At 39.0% G+C, this 15,461-nt stretch overlaps 1 protein-coding gene across 1 annotated transcript; it reads left to right on the top strand.

Moving 5' to 3' along the window:
• The first annotated feature begins 12,189 nt into the window (after positions 1-12,189).
• Positions 12,190-13,122, top strand: LOC121495076 (olfactory receptor 7A17-like). Its single transcript, XM_041762370.1, has one exon. The coding sequence runs from the start codon at positions 12,190-12,192 to the stop codon at positions 13,120-13,122; it is 933 nt and encodes a 310-aa protein (XP_041618304.1).
• Positions 13,123-15,461: the final 2,339 nt, after the last annotated feature.

The raw sequence follows: 15,461 nt of genomic DNA, 5'->3' as shown, positions 1-15,461 counted from the left end.
AAGTATTAGGAAAAGGGAGTTAATTCATGTAACAATAGAGAGAGTCATATTAGGAGGTACGGGTGGAAGTTTCAAGTAGAAAGAAGAAGGTAACTTGGTGATAAAACATATAAGACACTAAACAATCCTTCACATCAATGAATAAATCCCCTCAGTTGTGGACACAAATTATCTATGCTTCAATAAATAGATACACAGCATGAAAGAAAAATTTGGATAGTAATAAAACCAGAGGCTTGAAAGGTTGCACTGTTATAATTATTAAATATTTTTATTTTTAATGCCAGTATAATTAATATCTGTGTTAAACTAGTTTCAGTGACTCAGCAATTCTATACATTACACACTCGTCATCATAAGTGTACTTTCTTTAAATTAAGATTGTATTTATTTTAAAAAAGACTGTATTTATTTATTTATTTGAGTGAGAGAGAGAGCATGGGGAGGGGAAGATGGAGAGAGAGGATCTGAAGCTGACTCCATACTTAGGAGGAGCCTGATATTGGGCTTGATCTCACAACCCTGATATCATGACCTGAGCCAAAACCAAAAGTCAGAAGACAAACCAACTGAGCCCCCCAGGATCCTCTTGATAAGTGTACTTTAATTATCTTCACCTATTTCATCCACCCCCTCCACCCACCTGCCCTCTGGTAACCACCACTTTGTTCTCCATAATGAGAAGTCCAACTTTTTGTTTGCCTCTTTTTCTTTGTTTGTTTTGTTTTGTTTCTTAAATCCCATATGTGAGTGAAATGATATGGTATTTGTCTTTCTCTGACTGACTTATTTCACTTAGCACTATACCCTCTAGATCCATCCATGTTGTAAATGGCTTCATCAAAATAAAAGTTCCTGCACAGCCAAAGAAACAGTCAACAAAACAAAAAGACAACCTACTTAATGGGAGAAGAAGATATTTTCAAATGATATATCCAATAAGGAGTTAATATCCAAAATACTTAAAGAACTTATATAAGTTAACACCAAAAAATAATTCAATTTTAAAATGGCCAGAAGACATATACAGATATTTCTCCAAAGGAGACATCCAGATGACCAACAGATATATGAAAAGATGCTCAACAGCACTCATCAACAGGGACATGCAAATCTAAATCACAATTAGATATCATCTCACATCTGTCAGAATGGCTAATGTCTACATAATGGGAAACAACAGATGTTGCTGAGGATGTGGAGAAAGGGGAACTCTCTATGACTGTTGGTGAGAATGCAAACTGATGCAGCCACTCAGAAAACAGTGTGAAGGTTCCAGAAAAACTAATAGAAAGACCCTGTGATCCAGGGATTCCACTACTGGGTATTTATCCAAAGAAAATGCATTGTCATATTTGAGGTGATCTCTGACACTAAGATCATATCAGGTCAATCTATTTATTCATATTTGTCTTCCATGTAGACTCTATATGTGTGCTAATCAGTGTTTGCCAGTAGCTATTGTAGGCATTCTGGACACTGAGGTGAATATCAGAATGAAACAAGGAGGCTAGTTACAAAACACAGTAGCATGTTTGTAGAGAAAGTGCCTGACATGAAGCTTTTGATTTCTGAAGCATCCATTTCAAGGACAATCATGTTGAATAAACACACTGTCTGGTGTGGAACACTATTATCAGAGAAGCACTCAGGTTGCCCCAGCCATGAAGTACCTCTCCAGAAAGCCCAGGATAACCAAGATACTGACACATGAATGACCTGATTTTCCTTTCTGTGACAGTATTTCATTCTTATGTTTTGAACTTGTCAAAAAAGAGTGAACCAGGGAACCCTAGCCACTCAGTCCATGGACCCCAATAAAGGCATGGCTCCCAGTTGTGATTTGTCTTAAGTTAATTTCTTTGGTCCCATATCCATATAGACCCTTTGCTTTCTTTCTAGTTAGAAGAGATATCTTCCATCCACATTGCATGTGAATCAGCTATGCTAGTGCTCCAGATCCTATCCTCGGCTATGGTCCACTAGCTTTTCCCTTTCAACTGTATCATTGAAACATAATTATTTATGATAAACTGTACCTACAAAAGTATATTGTTTGACATTTGTGGTGAGCGCTGCATAACATAAAGAGTTGCAGGTTGAATCACTATGTTGATCATCTAAAACCAAGGTAATACTTTGGGGAAACTCTACTTCAATAAGAAGAATTTTTAGTGTTGAGTTTAATAAGTTCTTTATGGATCTTGGAAACTAGCTTTTTATCTGATACGTCATTTGCAAATATCTTCTCCCATTCTGTAGGTTGTCTTTTAGTTTTGTTGACTGTATCCTTTGCTGTGCAAAAGCTTCTTATCTTGATGAAGTCTGGAGGGTATTATGCTGAGTGAAATAAGTCAATCGGACAAGGACAAACATTATATGTTGTCATTTATTTGAGGAATATAAATAATAGTGAAAGGGAATAGAAGGGAAGGGAGAAGAAATGGGTAGGAAATATCAGAAAGGGATACAGAACATAAAGACTCCTAACTCTGGGAAACAAACTAGGGGTGGTGGAAGCGGAGGAGGGCAGGGGGTGAGGGTGAATGGGTGACGGGCACTGAGGGGGCACTTGACGGGATGAGCACTGGGTGTTATTCTGTATGTTGGCAAATTGAACACCAATAAAAAATAAATTTATTATTAAAAAAAGAAGAATTTTTAAAATAAAATATACCACTTGCTGCATTAAAGGCATCATACAAAATTTAGAAGCATATTCAGAATGATTCCATTTTCCTGATTCCATGTCCAGAAAGTGTACAAAAAGAACTACTTTGTTCTGTAACTTATTAAAATTTAATGTCCCTGAGCCTCAGTTTTCTTATTTCTGAAGATAACATGGGATAATTAAACTCATTTCAGAGGGCTACTGTGGGAATAAATAAATGTGTGGTCATATTTTGTAGATCCCTAAGAAAATGTTCAATGGTGAAGGGTAAGATGTGTGTGTGTGTGTGTGTGTGTGTGTGTATGTGTGTGTTTATGCACATTTTTCTTTCAGGTAAGCCTGGGCATTCATATGCACACACACAGATTCATTATTAGGTGATCCCTTTCACATACAGGTAAATTTGGAAAAAGTGGGAGAGGATAAGAAATGAAAGAATGAACATTTGGATTAATGTGAAAGTTAAAGTATGTAATTTTTTGGACACACAGATTTAAGATAGAACAAGTGGCCTTGATGATTAATTTTTCTACCTTAGTGACTGAAGTCAGTAGGTCTCATGGCATGGGAGATTTTTTTGTACCAGCTATTGGGGTGGACAACTCCAAAGTGACTTCAGATTGCTTTTTCTACCTAAAGTGGGATTTCAACACCAAATATCCTTACCCAAGAGAATATAAATAAATAAGATCCAAGGCTGAATTCATTGCTCTTGAACAAAGTGCTTTGGATAAATGTATTGGTTAGATTGTTATTGTGGTTGTAACAAATTACCATGCTGCTGCCTTAAAACAAACCAGTGTGTTTTCTGACAGTCCCTATTGTCCTTATTTTGGGTTATATTTTAATTAGAAATATAAATCCATTTAAATATCTGGAAGTCAGAAGTCTGAAATAGGCCTCCCTGGGCTAAAATCACTGTCTGCAGAGAAGAGTTCATTCTGCAGGTCTGGGGGGTGAATATGTTATTTTTCCTAATCCAGCTTTAGAGCCACCTATATTACTTGGCTGTTGTGCCCTCTCTTTATCTTCATTTTTTTAAAGGAAACCAGTTCTTAGCATTGTGTTTATTTGTATATATTACCAAGTACCCTCCTGCAGCCCCTGGAATGCTCTAGGGGGACAAATTTCTCTGAGTCTACAATAGCAGCTGTCCTACTGTCTCCGTTTGCCCAGTCAGTCTCTGTCCCTTTCTGCTGGTTGCCCTTTATTTTTTATTTGTCTTTATTGAAGTCGATTTGACAACATATGGTGTAACAGCCAGTGCTCATCCATCAAGTGCCTTCCACAGTGCTCATCACCTAGTTACCCCAACCTGCTACCCATCTCCTCTTCCACAACCCTTTGTTCATTTTCCAGAGTTAAGACCCTCTCATTATTTATCTTCCTCTCTAATTTTTCCCACTCAGTTCCCCTCCTTTCCCTTATAACTCCTTTCACTATTTCTTATATTCCCCATATGAGTGAAACCATATGATGATTGTCCTCCAACTGACTTCCTTTACTCAGCATAATACCTTCCAGTTCCATCCACATCAAAGCAAATGGCAGGTATTTGTCCTTTCTGATGGCTGAGTGATATTCTGTTGTATTTATAGACCACATTTTCTTTATCTATTCATGTATCAGAGAACATCATGGCTCCTTTCACAATTTGGCTGTTGTGGAAATTGCTGCTATAAACATTGGGGTGCAGGTATCCTAGCATTTCACTACATCTGAATCTTTGGGGTAAATGCCCAGTAGTGCAATTGCTGGGTTGTAGGGTAGCTCTATTTTTAACTTTTTGAGGAAATTGGACACAGTTTTCCAGAGTTATTGTACCAGTTCACATTCCCACCAACAGTGCAAGAGGGTTCCCCCTTCCCTACATCCTCTCCAACATTTGTTGTTTCCTGTCTTATTAATTAATTTTTTCCACGCTCACTGGTGTGAGGTGGTATCTCATTGTGGTTTTGATTTGTATTTCCCTGATGGCTAGTGATGCGGAGCATTTTCTCATGTGCTTGTTGGCCACGTGTATGTGTTGTTTGGTGAAATGTCTGTTCATGTCTTTTGCCCATTTCATGATTGGATTTTTTGTTTCTTGGGTGTTGAGTTTAATAAGTTCTTTTTTAGATATTGGATACTCGCCCTTGATCTGATATGTCATTTGAAAATATCTTCTCTCATTCTGTAGGTTGTCTTTTAGTTTTGTTGATGGTTTATTTTGCTGTGCAGAAGCTCTTTATCTTAAGTCCCAATAGTTCATTTTTGCTTTTGTTTCCTTTACCTTTATAGATGTATCTTGCAAGAAGTTATTGTGGCAAGTTCAAAAAGTTTGTTGCCTGTGTTCACAATGTGGCAAGATATAAAATCAATGCACAGAAATCAGTGGCATTTTTATACACTAACAATGAGACTGAAGAAAGGGAAATTAAGTAATCAATCCCATGTATAATTTTACCCCAAAACATAAGATATCTAGGAATAAACCCAACCAAAGAGGTAAGGATCTATACTCTAAAAACTACAGAGGGGCAGCCCTGGTGGCTCAGCAGTTTAGTGCCGCCTTTAGCCCAGGGCCTGATCCTGGAGAGCTGGGATTGAATCCCCCATCCAGCTCCCTGCATGGAGCCTGCTTCTCCTTCTGCCTGTGTCTCTGCCTCTCTCTCTCTCTCTCTCTCTCTCTCTCTCTCTCTGTGTGTGTGTGTGTGTGTTTCTCATGAACAAATAAATAAAATCTTAAAAATAATAAAAATAAAGACTACAGAACACTACTGAAAGAAATTGAGGAAGACACAAAGAGATTGAAAAACATTCCATGCTCATGGATTGGAAGAATAAATATTGTGAAAATGTCTATGCTGCCCAGGGCAATTTACACATTCAATGCAATTCCTATCAAAATACCATGGACTTTCTTCAGAGAGTTGGAACGAATAATCTTAAGATTTGTATAGAATTAGAAAAGACCTCGAGGACCCAGGGGAATATTAAAAAAGAAAACCAATGCCAGGGGCATCACAATGCTGGATTTCAAGCTGTATTACAAATCTGTGATCATCAAGACAGTGTGGTACTGGCACAGAAACAGACACACAGATCAATGGAACAGAATAGAGAACCCAGAAATGGGCCCTCAACTCTATAGTCAACAAATATTCGACAAAGCAGGAAAGACTATTCACTGGAAAAAAGACAATCTCTTCAACAAATGGTGCTGGGAACATTGGACAGCCATGTGCAGAAGAATGAAACTAGACCATTCTCTTACACCACACACAAAGATAAATTCAAAATGGTTGAAATATCTAAATGTGAGACAAGAATCCATCAAAATCCTAGAGGAGAAAAAAGCCAGTGACAGACATAGAACCTCAAAATCTTTCTTTGACTCTGAGTCTTCTGCCTCCTTCTTCCACATTTGAAGGACCCTTGTGTTCTATTGAGCCCATCTGTTCATCAGAATAACTTTATCCTAGGATCAGCTGACAACAATGTTAATAGCATTTGTAACCTTAATGTTCCCTTGCCATGACACAGGACATATCCAAAGATTCTATAGGTTAAGATGTGGAAATATTTTGAGGACATTATTCAGCCTAATAAAACTCTTTTTCAGAGGTATATTTGATGTCAACTCAGGGTCTTTCCCTTTGAAGAATCAAAGTTAGAATATATGTCAGACTCTAAGGTGGTACTTAGACTTTTTTTTCAAAACCACACATGAGGAGAATCACATGGCTTATTTATTAAAAATAAGCTGTAAATGGCAAAGTAAATCCTCAGCTAAATAAATTCAATATCATCTCAAGGTTAAAAAGTACAAGGAGGTTAGACTTCTGGAAAGCAGTCAAGTTCATGAAAATGAGAAATGAAAACTGGTTTCACCTGATTTCTAATCTGGTCTCCCAGGAACAGAATATTAGCAGGAAGATTTTCCATTCTGTCCAGACCAGTGGCCCAGGGGGAATGAAGTATTCTGAGATGGGAGTAACAATGGAAATGTGTCTAATGAGCAGAGATAGGGAGCTGTAAATATCTTCTCTGCTGCAGAACTTTAGCATGTGAAGCCTTGGACTGGTTAAGGCATGGTGGTTATTTTTCTGTTCCTATGTCTGGATGGAGGATTCATGCTTCACTTCTTCCTGCTGTCCTGTCTGGAAACAGAGCTTTGGTCTCCATCACTAACCATCCGGGAAGGAATTTGGACCTCCACACAGAGATCTTCATGCAATAGACCCCTCCCAGGTGAGTCTGAATGCTCAGCAGGTATTTCAAGAAAGGATCAGAGAGAATGAAAGCTGAGAGCATTTCCTGTGGTCAAATGAGCCTACGGAGACTCATTTATAATTAATTTATGTAATGTGTTCAAAAGAGAAGTGCCCATTGGACTCAGCAATACAGACATCGTTGTTGACAGTATATGGTGGGAATGGAAGTCCAGTTGGATGAGATAAAGAAGGGATTGGAGTACATAAAATGGTTCTAGTGAGATTAGAATATATGAACTGAGTTTTGCAGCTCAGGGGAGTAGGAAATTAGTGTTAAGCTTGGGGATGTGTGTGATGAACTTTTTAAGATGGTGTTTGTGAGCATGTTCTGTATTTATAGAAAGCCCCAGACCTATGCAGGCAGCTAACAGCATAGTTCATGAGACATACATTTCTCAGAATCTTCTTTCACATTGAGTATTCACATAAGAAATTGTATTTAATATGCAAAAGGAGATATGCTAACTGCTTTACTTTGTAATACTACATTACCAAGAGATGTGGAAATGGTGGAGACATTTGTGAGGTAGAAGAAACTCAGCCAAGTCACTTCACTAGTGATAATCACTGCTTTACTCACAGGAAAGAACTATACTGTAAGCTATTTACATGTACTGATGACCACTGTTTGCCATCCTAGGAGGATGGGTACTGCTGTCCCTACTACCTGAGTAAGGATATTCACATTTGGAATGGATTGGTTGTCTCTCCCAAGTTCAAACAGCTTATTTGTGGTAAATCTGACATTCAAAACCTGCCTTTCTGATTCCAAAAATTTTGCATTTAAAATCATTCAGAAAAGTTCATTATTTCATTTTCAAAAATTCCCTTCTATTGTCATACATTGTATATTTTCTGTTGTAAAATGTAGGTTTATTCCCTTTGCACATTTTTTAGAGGGATAGTCCATCAGTAAAATATCTTGACATCATAAAAATACGACTCCTTTCTTGTTTAGATATGTTGTCTTTTCCTGCTTTGTTAATTATTCTGGGCAGCAAAGAGATGTGAACTGGGGCTGCCAGAACCAGGGAAACTTTCTGCTCATCACAGTCTCTCAGGGACTGCCTGAGCTTGTTAGATATCTTTTACCCTCTTTGTCCATTTCTTTCCTCTATGTGTTTTGGGTTCCACTTTTTTATGTTTCTTTAAATACAGGACACAAAGAGATCATTTTAAAATGGAATATAAATAATAGTGAAAGGGAATAGAAGGGAAGGGAGAAGAAGTGTGTGGGAAATATCAGAAAGGGAGACAGAACATAAAGACTCCTAACTCTGGGAAACGAACTAGGGGTGGTGGAAGGGGAGGAGGGCGGGGGGTGGGGGTGAATGGGTGATGGGCACTGAGGGGGGCACTCGAAGGGATGAGCACTGGATGTTATTCTGTATGTTGGCAAATTGAACACCAATAAAAAATAAATTTATTACAAAAAATAAAATAAAATAAAATGGAGCCCTGTGTTTCCATGTCCACAGATGGCTTATTAACTAGAATTTAAGTACATTTATACGTTCTTCAGGGTAAAGGTAATCAGATATTGACAGCTTGCCTCTTATCATTTCTTTCAAAATTATTGTGGCTGAGAGTGAGAAATGCATGATAGTAACCCAGTGGCAGGAGGCCAGAGCACACTGTGTGTTTGAGGGGTGGTATGTGTGAAGGCGCTGTGTACGTTTGGTTGTATACTTGTGTGTTGTGGGGCATGAGCAGATCTCAGGGCAATGGTACCCAATTTCATATACTCCAATATGTGACTCTTAAATTCTATAATGTTAAAAAAATGGATGGAAAAAAAGGAAAGGATCTACTTCTATTTATAGAATTCCTTGGAACATAATTAGTAAAATGCAAAGAACACCATGTGAGGGAAGGACTCCCTGTGTCTTGAAGTCTCATCAGTGGCAGGAAAGGCACATTGTTCCTCAACTTTCTCTTCCACCACCTCTCATCTGTCTCCTTCTTGCTCATCCCCTCACACTGACTTCATTCTGAGACTGGTATATCTGAAGTAAGGGCCTTGTGCAGGGCCTTTGCTCTGTTTGCCCTGCAGGACACATACCTCCTCCAGATATCCTCCTGCTTCCTGCTTAGTTTCTCTGGAAGCCTCGGTTAAAATGTCACCCTATAGGTCACCCTAGACCCCTATTAAAACTTAGCATCTCCCCATCCATTCCTTCATGGCACCTGTCACCATCTGACATAGTGTGATAAGTGGGAAATATCAGAAAGGGAGATAGAACATGAAGACTCCTAACTCTGGGAAACGAACTAGGGGTGGTGGAAGGGGAGGGGGTCGGGAGGTGGGGGTGAATGGGTGATGGGCACTGAGGTGGGCACTTGACGGGATGAGCACTGGGTGTTGTTCTGTATGTTGGCAAATTGAACACCAATAAAAGATAAATTAAAAAAATAAAAAATAAAAAAAGACAAAGTTAAAAAAAAATAAATTCCACTTAGTTAACATGCAGTGCAATATTAATTTCATGGGTAGAATTTAGTGATTCAGCAATTCCATGAAAAACCAGGGGCTCACACCACAAGCGACCTCCTTCATCCCTACCATCTGTGTCACCTATCTCCCCACCCACCTCCCTCCAGCCACCCTCAGTGTGTTCTCTATAGTTAAGAGTCTATTTCCTCATTTGGCTCTCTTGCTTTCCCTTGCTATGTTTGGGGTTTTTTGTTTCTTAAATTCCACACATGAGAGAAATCATATGATGTTTGTTTCTCTGACTGATTTATTCACTTAGCATACTATACCCAACTACATCATTGCAAATGGCAAGATTTCTATATGGATGAGTAATATTCCATTGCATGCATATCTCACATCTTTTTTAAAGATTTTATTTATTTATTCATGAAAGACATGCAGAGACATAGACAGAGAGAGAAGCAGGCTCCATGCAGGAAGCCTGATGTGGGACTTGATCCTGGGATCCTGGGATCACGCCCTGAGCCAAAGGCAGACGCTCAACCACTGAGTCACCCAGGCGTTCCTATACCACGTCTTCTTTATCCATTCATTATTCTATGGACATTTGGGCTCTCTCAATAGTTTGGCTATTGTTGATAATATTGCTATAAACATCAGGGTGCATGTATACCTTGAATTAGTTTTTTTGTATCCTTTGGGTAAATACCTAATAGTGCAACCTATATAAAGGGAGAAGATATTTCCAAATGACATGTCTAGTAAAAGGTTAGTATCTAAAATCTATAAAGAATTTATCAAACTCAATACCCCAAAAACAAATAATCCAGTTAATAAATGAGCAGAAGACATGAACAGACATCTCTCCAAAGAAGACCTACAACTGGCCAACAGACACATGAAGAAATGCTCAACATCACTCTTCATCAGGGAAATAAAATCAAAATTATATTGAGATATCACCTCACAGCATCAGAATGGCTATAATTAACAACACAGGAAACAACAGATGGTGGCAAGGATGCAGAGAAAGAGGAACCCTCTTGCATTGTTGGTGAGAATGCAAACTGGTACAGCTACCCTGGAAAACAACATGGAGGTCTCTCAAAAAGTCAAAAATAGAACAGCCTATGATCCGGCTATTGAACTCCTAGGTATTTATCTAAAGGAGGTGTGAGGGGATCCCTGGGTGGCGCAGCGGTTTGGCGCCTGCCTTTGGCCCAGGGCGCGATCCTGGAGACCTGGGATCGAGTCGCACGTCAGGCTCCCGGTGCATGGAGCCTGCTTCTCCCTCTGCCTGTGTCTCTGCCTCTCTCTCTCTCTCTGTATGACTATCATAAATAATAATAATTAAAAAAAATTTTTTTAATAAAATAAAAAAAAGATAAAGGAGGTATGAACTGTTCTTTCTTAGTACCCGATGCTTCTTTGTCCAAAAGACATCAGTACTCAACATATATTGCTCAAATGCAATAAAGCATTTCCAAATAAAACTGTATTAAGTGCCTTCTTAGGAAAAAGGCTGAATGGATAGGAATTCCTAATTAAAGATGTCAGGGGACATCCATTAAATGGGATCAGATCTATAAAAAATAGGTATTTCTTTCTTCATAGCAAAATATAAATTCTACCATGTAATTCTGTTAATAGTGCCCATTTGGTACAAATAAAAAATACAATGAGGCATCACCTCACAACTGTCAGAATGGCTAAAATCAACAACACAAGAAATAACAGCTGTTGGTGAAGATGTGGAGAAAGTGGAACCTTTTTGCCCTGTTGGTAAGAATGCAAACTGGTGTAGTCACCCAGGAAAACAGTATGCAGGTTCTCCAAAAAGTTAAAATAGAATGACCCTATGATCCAGCAATTGCACTGCTAAGTATATACCCAATGAATAAAAAAATACTAATTCAAATGGATACATGCACCCCAATGTTTTTAGCAGCATTATCTACAATAGCCAAACTATAAAAACACCCAAGTGTCAGCCAATAAAAGGTATGGATAAAGAAGATGTGATATATATATATATGTGTGTGTGTATATATATATATATATATATATATATATATATATATATATATATATAAAATATATGGTAATATTCCATGAATATTATTAATTCATAATACAGAATAAAATCTTGCCATTTGGAATGAAACAAATGGAGCTAGAGAGTATTAAGCTAAGCAAAATAAATCAGAGTAATACGAGTACTATATGATTTCACTCCTGTGTAGAATTTTTTAAAGATTTTATTTATTTATTTGAGAATGAGGGGGAGCGAGAGAGAGAGTGGGAACAAGGTGACAGGTAGAAGAAGTAGACTCCCCACTGAGCAGGGAAGTCAGATGTGGGACTTGATCCTGGGACTCCAGAATCATGACCTGAGCTGAAAGCAGACACCAAACTCAGTGAGCCACCCAGGTGCCCTCATGTGTAGAATTTAAGGAAACAAAACAAATGAGCTAAGGGAAAACAGAGAGTGAGAGAGAGAGAGAGAGAGAGAGAAAGCAAGAAGCCGACTTTTAACTATAGAGAACACATTTCTGGTTACCAGAGAGGTGGTGGTGGAGGGATAGGTGAAATAGGTGATAGGGTTGAAGGGCATTTGTGAGGAGCACTGCCTGTTGTATCAAAGTTTGAATCACTATACTGTACACCTGAAATGAATATTACACTGTAGGTTAATTAACTGGAATTGAAATAAAAACTTGAAAAAAAAAGAAAAAAATAAAGAGCAATGAATAAATAAAAAGGAGCCCATTTGTTTAAAATTTGTTATGTTATTTTTTTTCTTCCCTTGTAGTCCTTACCACCACATGGAACCGGGAAATGATACACAAATTCCAGAGTTTCTTCTTCTGGGATTATCAGAGGAATCAGAACTACAGCCCCTCCTATTTGGGCTTTTCCTCTCCATGTACCTGATCACTGTGTTTGGAAACCTGCTCATCATCCTGGCTGTCACCTCTGACCCCCACCTCCACACCCCCATGTACTTCTTCCTCGCCAACCTGTCTTTTGTAGACATCTGTTCCATATCCACCACCGTCCCCAAAATGCTCCAAAACATCCAGACTCAGAGCAAAGTTATTACTTATGCAGGTTGTGTCACTCAAATATACTTTTTCTTACTCTTTGCAGGGTGGGATGACTTTCTCCTAGCTGTGATGGCCTATGACAGGTTTGTGGCCATCTGTCACCCCCTGCACTACACAGTCATCATAAATTCCCAGCTCTGTGTGCTATTGGTTCTGGTGTCCTGGATCATCAGTGTCCTGCATTCCTTATTAGAAAGCTTAATGGTGTTGCAGCTGTCCTTCTGCAGAGAGGTGGAAATCTCCCACTTTTTCTGTGAAATTAATCAGGTGGTCCGACTTGCCTGTTCAAGCACCTTTCTTAATGACATGCTGATGTATTTGGCAGCTGTGCTGCTGGCTGGTGGTCCCCTTGCTGGGATCATTTACTCATATTTTAAGATAGTTTCCTCCATACTTCGGATCTCATCAGCTCAGGGCAAGTATAAGGCATTTTCCACCTGTACGTCTCACCTCTCAGTTGTGTTCTTATTTTATTGTACAGTCCTAGGAGTGTACCTTAGCTCTGCTGTTCCCCAGAGCTCCCACTCAAGTGCAGTGGCCTCAGTGATGTACACAGTGGTCACACCCATGCTGAACCCCTTCATTTATAGTCTGAGGAACAGAGACATAAAAAGAGCTCTGAAAAGAATCTTTGGGGTTCCAGTGATGTAAGGGCCAATCGTCCTGGGGCTGAAGAAGTGCCCATGATTGCAGGGCTCACAGCCTCAGAGTCAGGAACTGCCATTCTTTGATTAGACTGGGGATATGGAATCTGTTCTTTCCATTTATTTCCTGGAATTTCCATTTGTTTGAATTCAACTTCATGCATTTAAGTAATACATTTTGTTAAGCTTCTACTCTGTCTGATACACAGGTTATCTTTTGTCTATTTTCATACATTCCTAAAGTTTTCCCCAATCTTGGATCACAAATGCCTAGAAATTTCTGTATCTTACATGGGGCAAATTAAATTTCTTAAAAATAATTTCATTTCATATGACTTAAACCATGCCAAGTAAATTTTCTCTAGATCCCCCAAAAAGACTAATCATGAGTTGTTTTCTTCATATGGAAGATACTACATTGGCCATTAAGGCCTTCACATAATTTTATTGTAGATGAGAATACAGAACCACAGTTTTTACCTCAAGTCTGTCAGTCTCTTCCACCATTACCTTCACTCCTCTTTCTGATGATGTGGACTCCAAAAGGACTGGTCCTTTTACATCTCAGGCTACTGACAAGCATGCTCAGGCTTAGAAATCCTGGTCACTCCCTTGCACCCATGTGCTTATGGACATTCCTACAGATACTTCTCTGACCAGAGCTCCTGCTGTGGCTGGACTTGTCCTTGGGCTCTTACTGTGACTGTGAGACAGGCCTCATCAACACCCACCTGAAAATTCTAACAAAACAAGGTTTATTCTTTACAGGACCTGGAGGGCACTTGGGATGCCAAAGACCATTAGGGGAGGTCTCAGAAGGCGAGACATGGGTATTGAGAGGGAGTGAGAGAGAGCCCTGCTGAGGGATCAGACTTCATTGGGGTCCATGGCCAGAGTGTTCAGGGGTTTGTGGGTTCACACTTTAAAGGACAATTTTATATGAGTAGGATTTGGGTGCTGATGGGGAAAGTAGGGTCACTCATGTGTCAGTATCTAGTTTACCCAGGGCTTTCTGAAGAGGTACTTCATGGCTGAGAGCATCCTAAATCTTAATCTGTTAATTGTGTCCAGCACTTGACAATGTGTTTACTGACCTTATTGTCTTTGAGATGGATGCCTCAGGGTCAATAGTTTAATGTCAGGCATTTACATTACAATAAAAAACCTTAATCAGTCCTAACTGGTCTCCTGATTTTATTCTGTGATTCAGCAAGTTTCCTTGAGAAAGCCTATGATAGCCCCTGGCAAACACTGATTAGCAAACATGTATGTCCCAGTGGAGTCTATATGGAAAGAAAAATTTGAATAAACAGATAGACCTGATATGTAATTAGTGTGAGGATGACCATAAATATGGTGAAGCAAAATTTAAAAATATTCATTTTGTTACTACACAAATATTCATTTTTTCTTATTTTGCTTTATTTTACATCAGAGTTCATGCTGTTCATGTATTTGTAGAAGCATGGAAGATTGCAGTCCACAACTGAGGGGTTTATTCATTGAAGTGAAGGATTGTTTAGTATCTTGAACGTTTTAATATTTTTTTTTATTTTTATAAATTTATTTTTTATTGGTGTTCAATTTGCCAACATATAGAATAACACCCAGTGCTCATCCCATCAAATGCCCACCTCAGTGCCTGTCACCCAGTCACCCCCACCCCCTGCCCTCCTCCCCTTCCATCACCCCTAGTTCGTTTCCCAGAGTTAAGAGTTTTTCATGTTCTGTCTCCCTTTCTGATATTTCCCATTCCTTTTTTCTCCTTTCCCCTTTATTCCCTTTCACTATTTTTTATATTCTCCAAATGAATGAGACCATATAATGTTTGTCCTTCTCCGATTGACTTATTTCACTCAGCATAATACCCTCTAGTTCCATCCACGTCGAAGCAAATGGTGGGTATTTGTCGTTTCTAATGGCTGAGGAATATTCCATTGTATACATAAACCACATCTTCTTTATCCATTCATCTTTCAATGGACACCGAGGCTCCTTCCACAGTTTGGCTATTGTGGACATTGCTGCTAGAAACATCGGGGTGCAGGTGTCCCAGCGTTTCACTCCATCTGTATCTTTGGGGTAAATCCCCAACAGTGCAATTGCTGGGTTGTAGGGCAGGTCTATTTTTAACTCTTTGAGGAACCTGCACACAGTTTTCCAGAGTGGCTGCACCAGTTCACATTCCCAGCAACAATGCAGGAGGATTCTCCTTTCTCCACATCCTCTCCAACATTTGTGGTTTCCTGTTTTGTTAATTTTCCCCATTCTCACTGGTGTGAGGTGGTATCTCATTGTGGTTTGCCATCTTGAATGTTTTATTACCAAATTGTCTTCCTGTTTCTA

This window comes from Vulpes lagopus, chromosome 7, assembly GCF_018345385.1.
Source record: "Vulpes lagopus strain Blue_001 chromosome 7, ASM1834538v1, whole genome shotgun sequence".
NCBI lineage: Eukaryota > Metazoa > Chordata > Mammalia > Carnivora > Canidae > Vulpes > Vulpes lagopus.
Note: the sequence above shows the minus strand (reverse complement) of the source record. Positions and strands in the feature narration are given on the sequence as shown.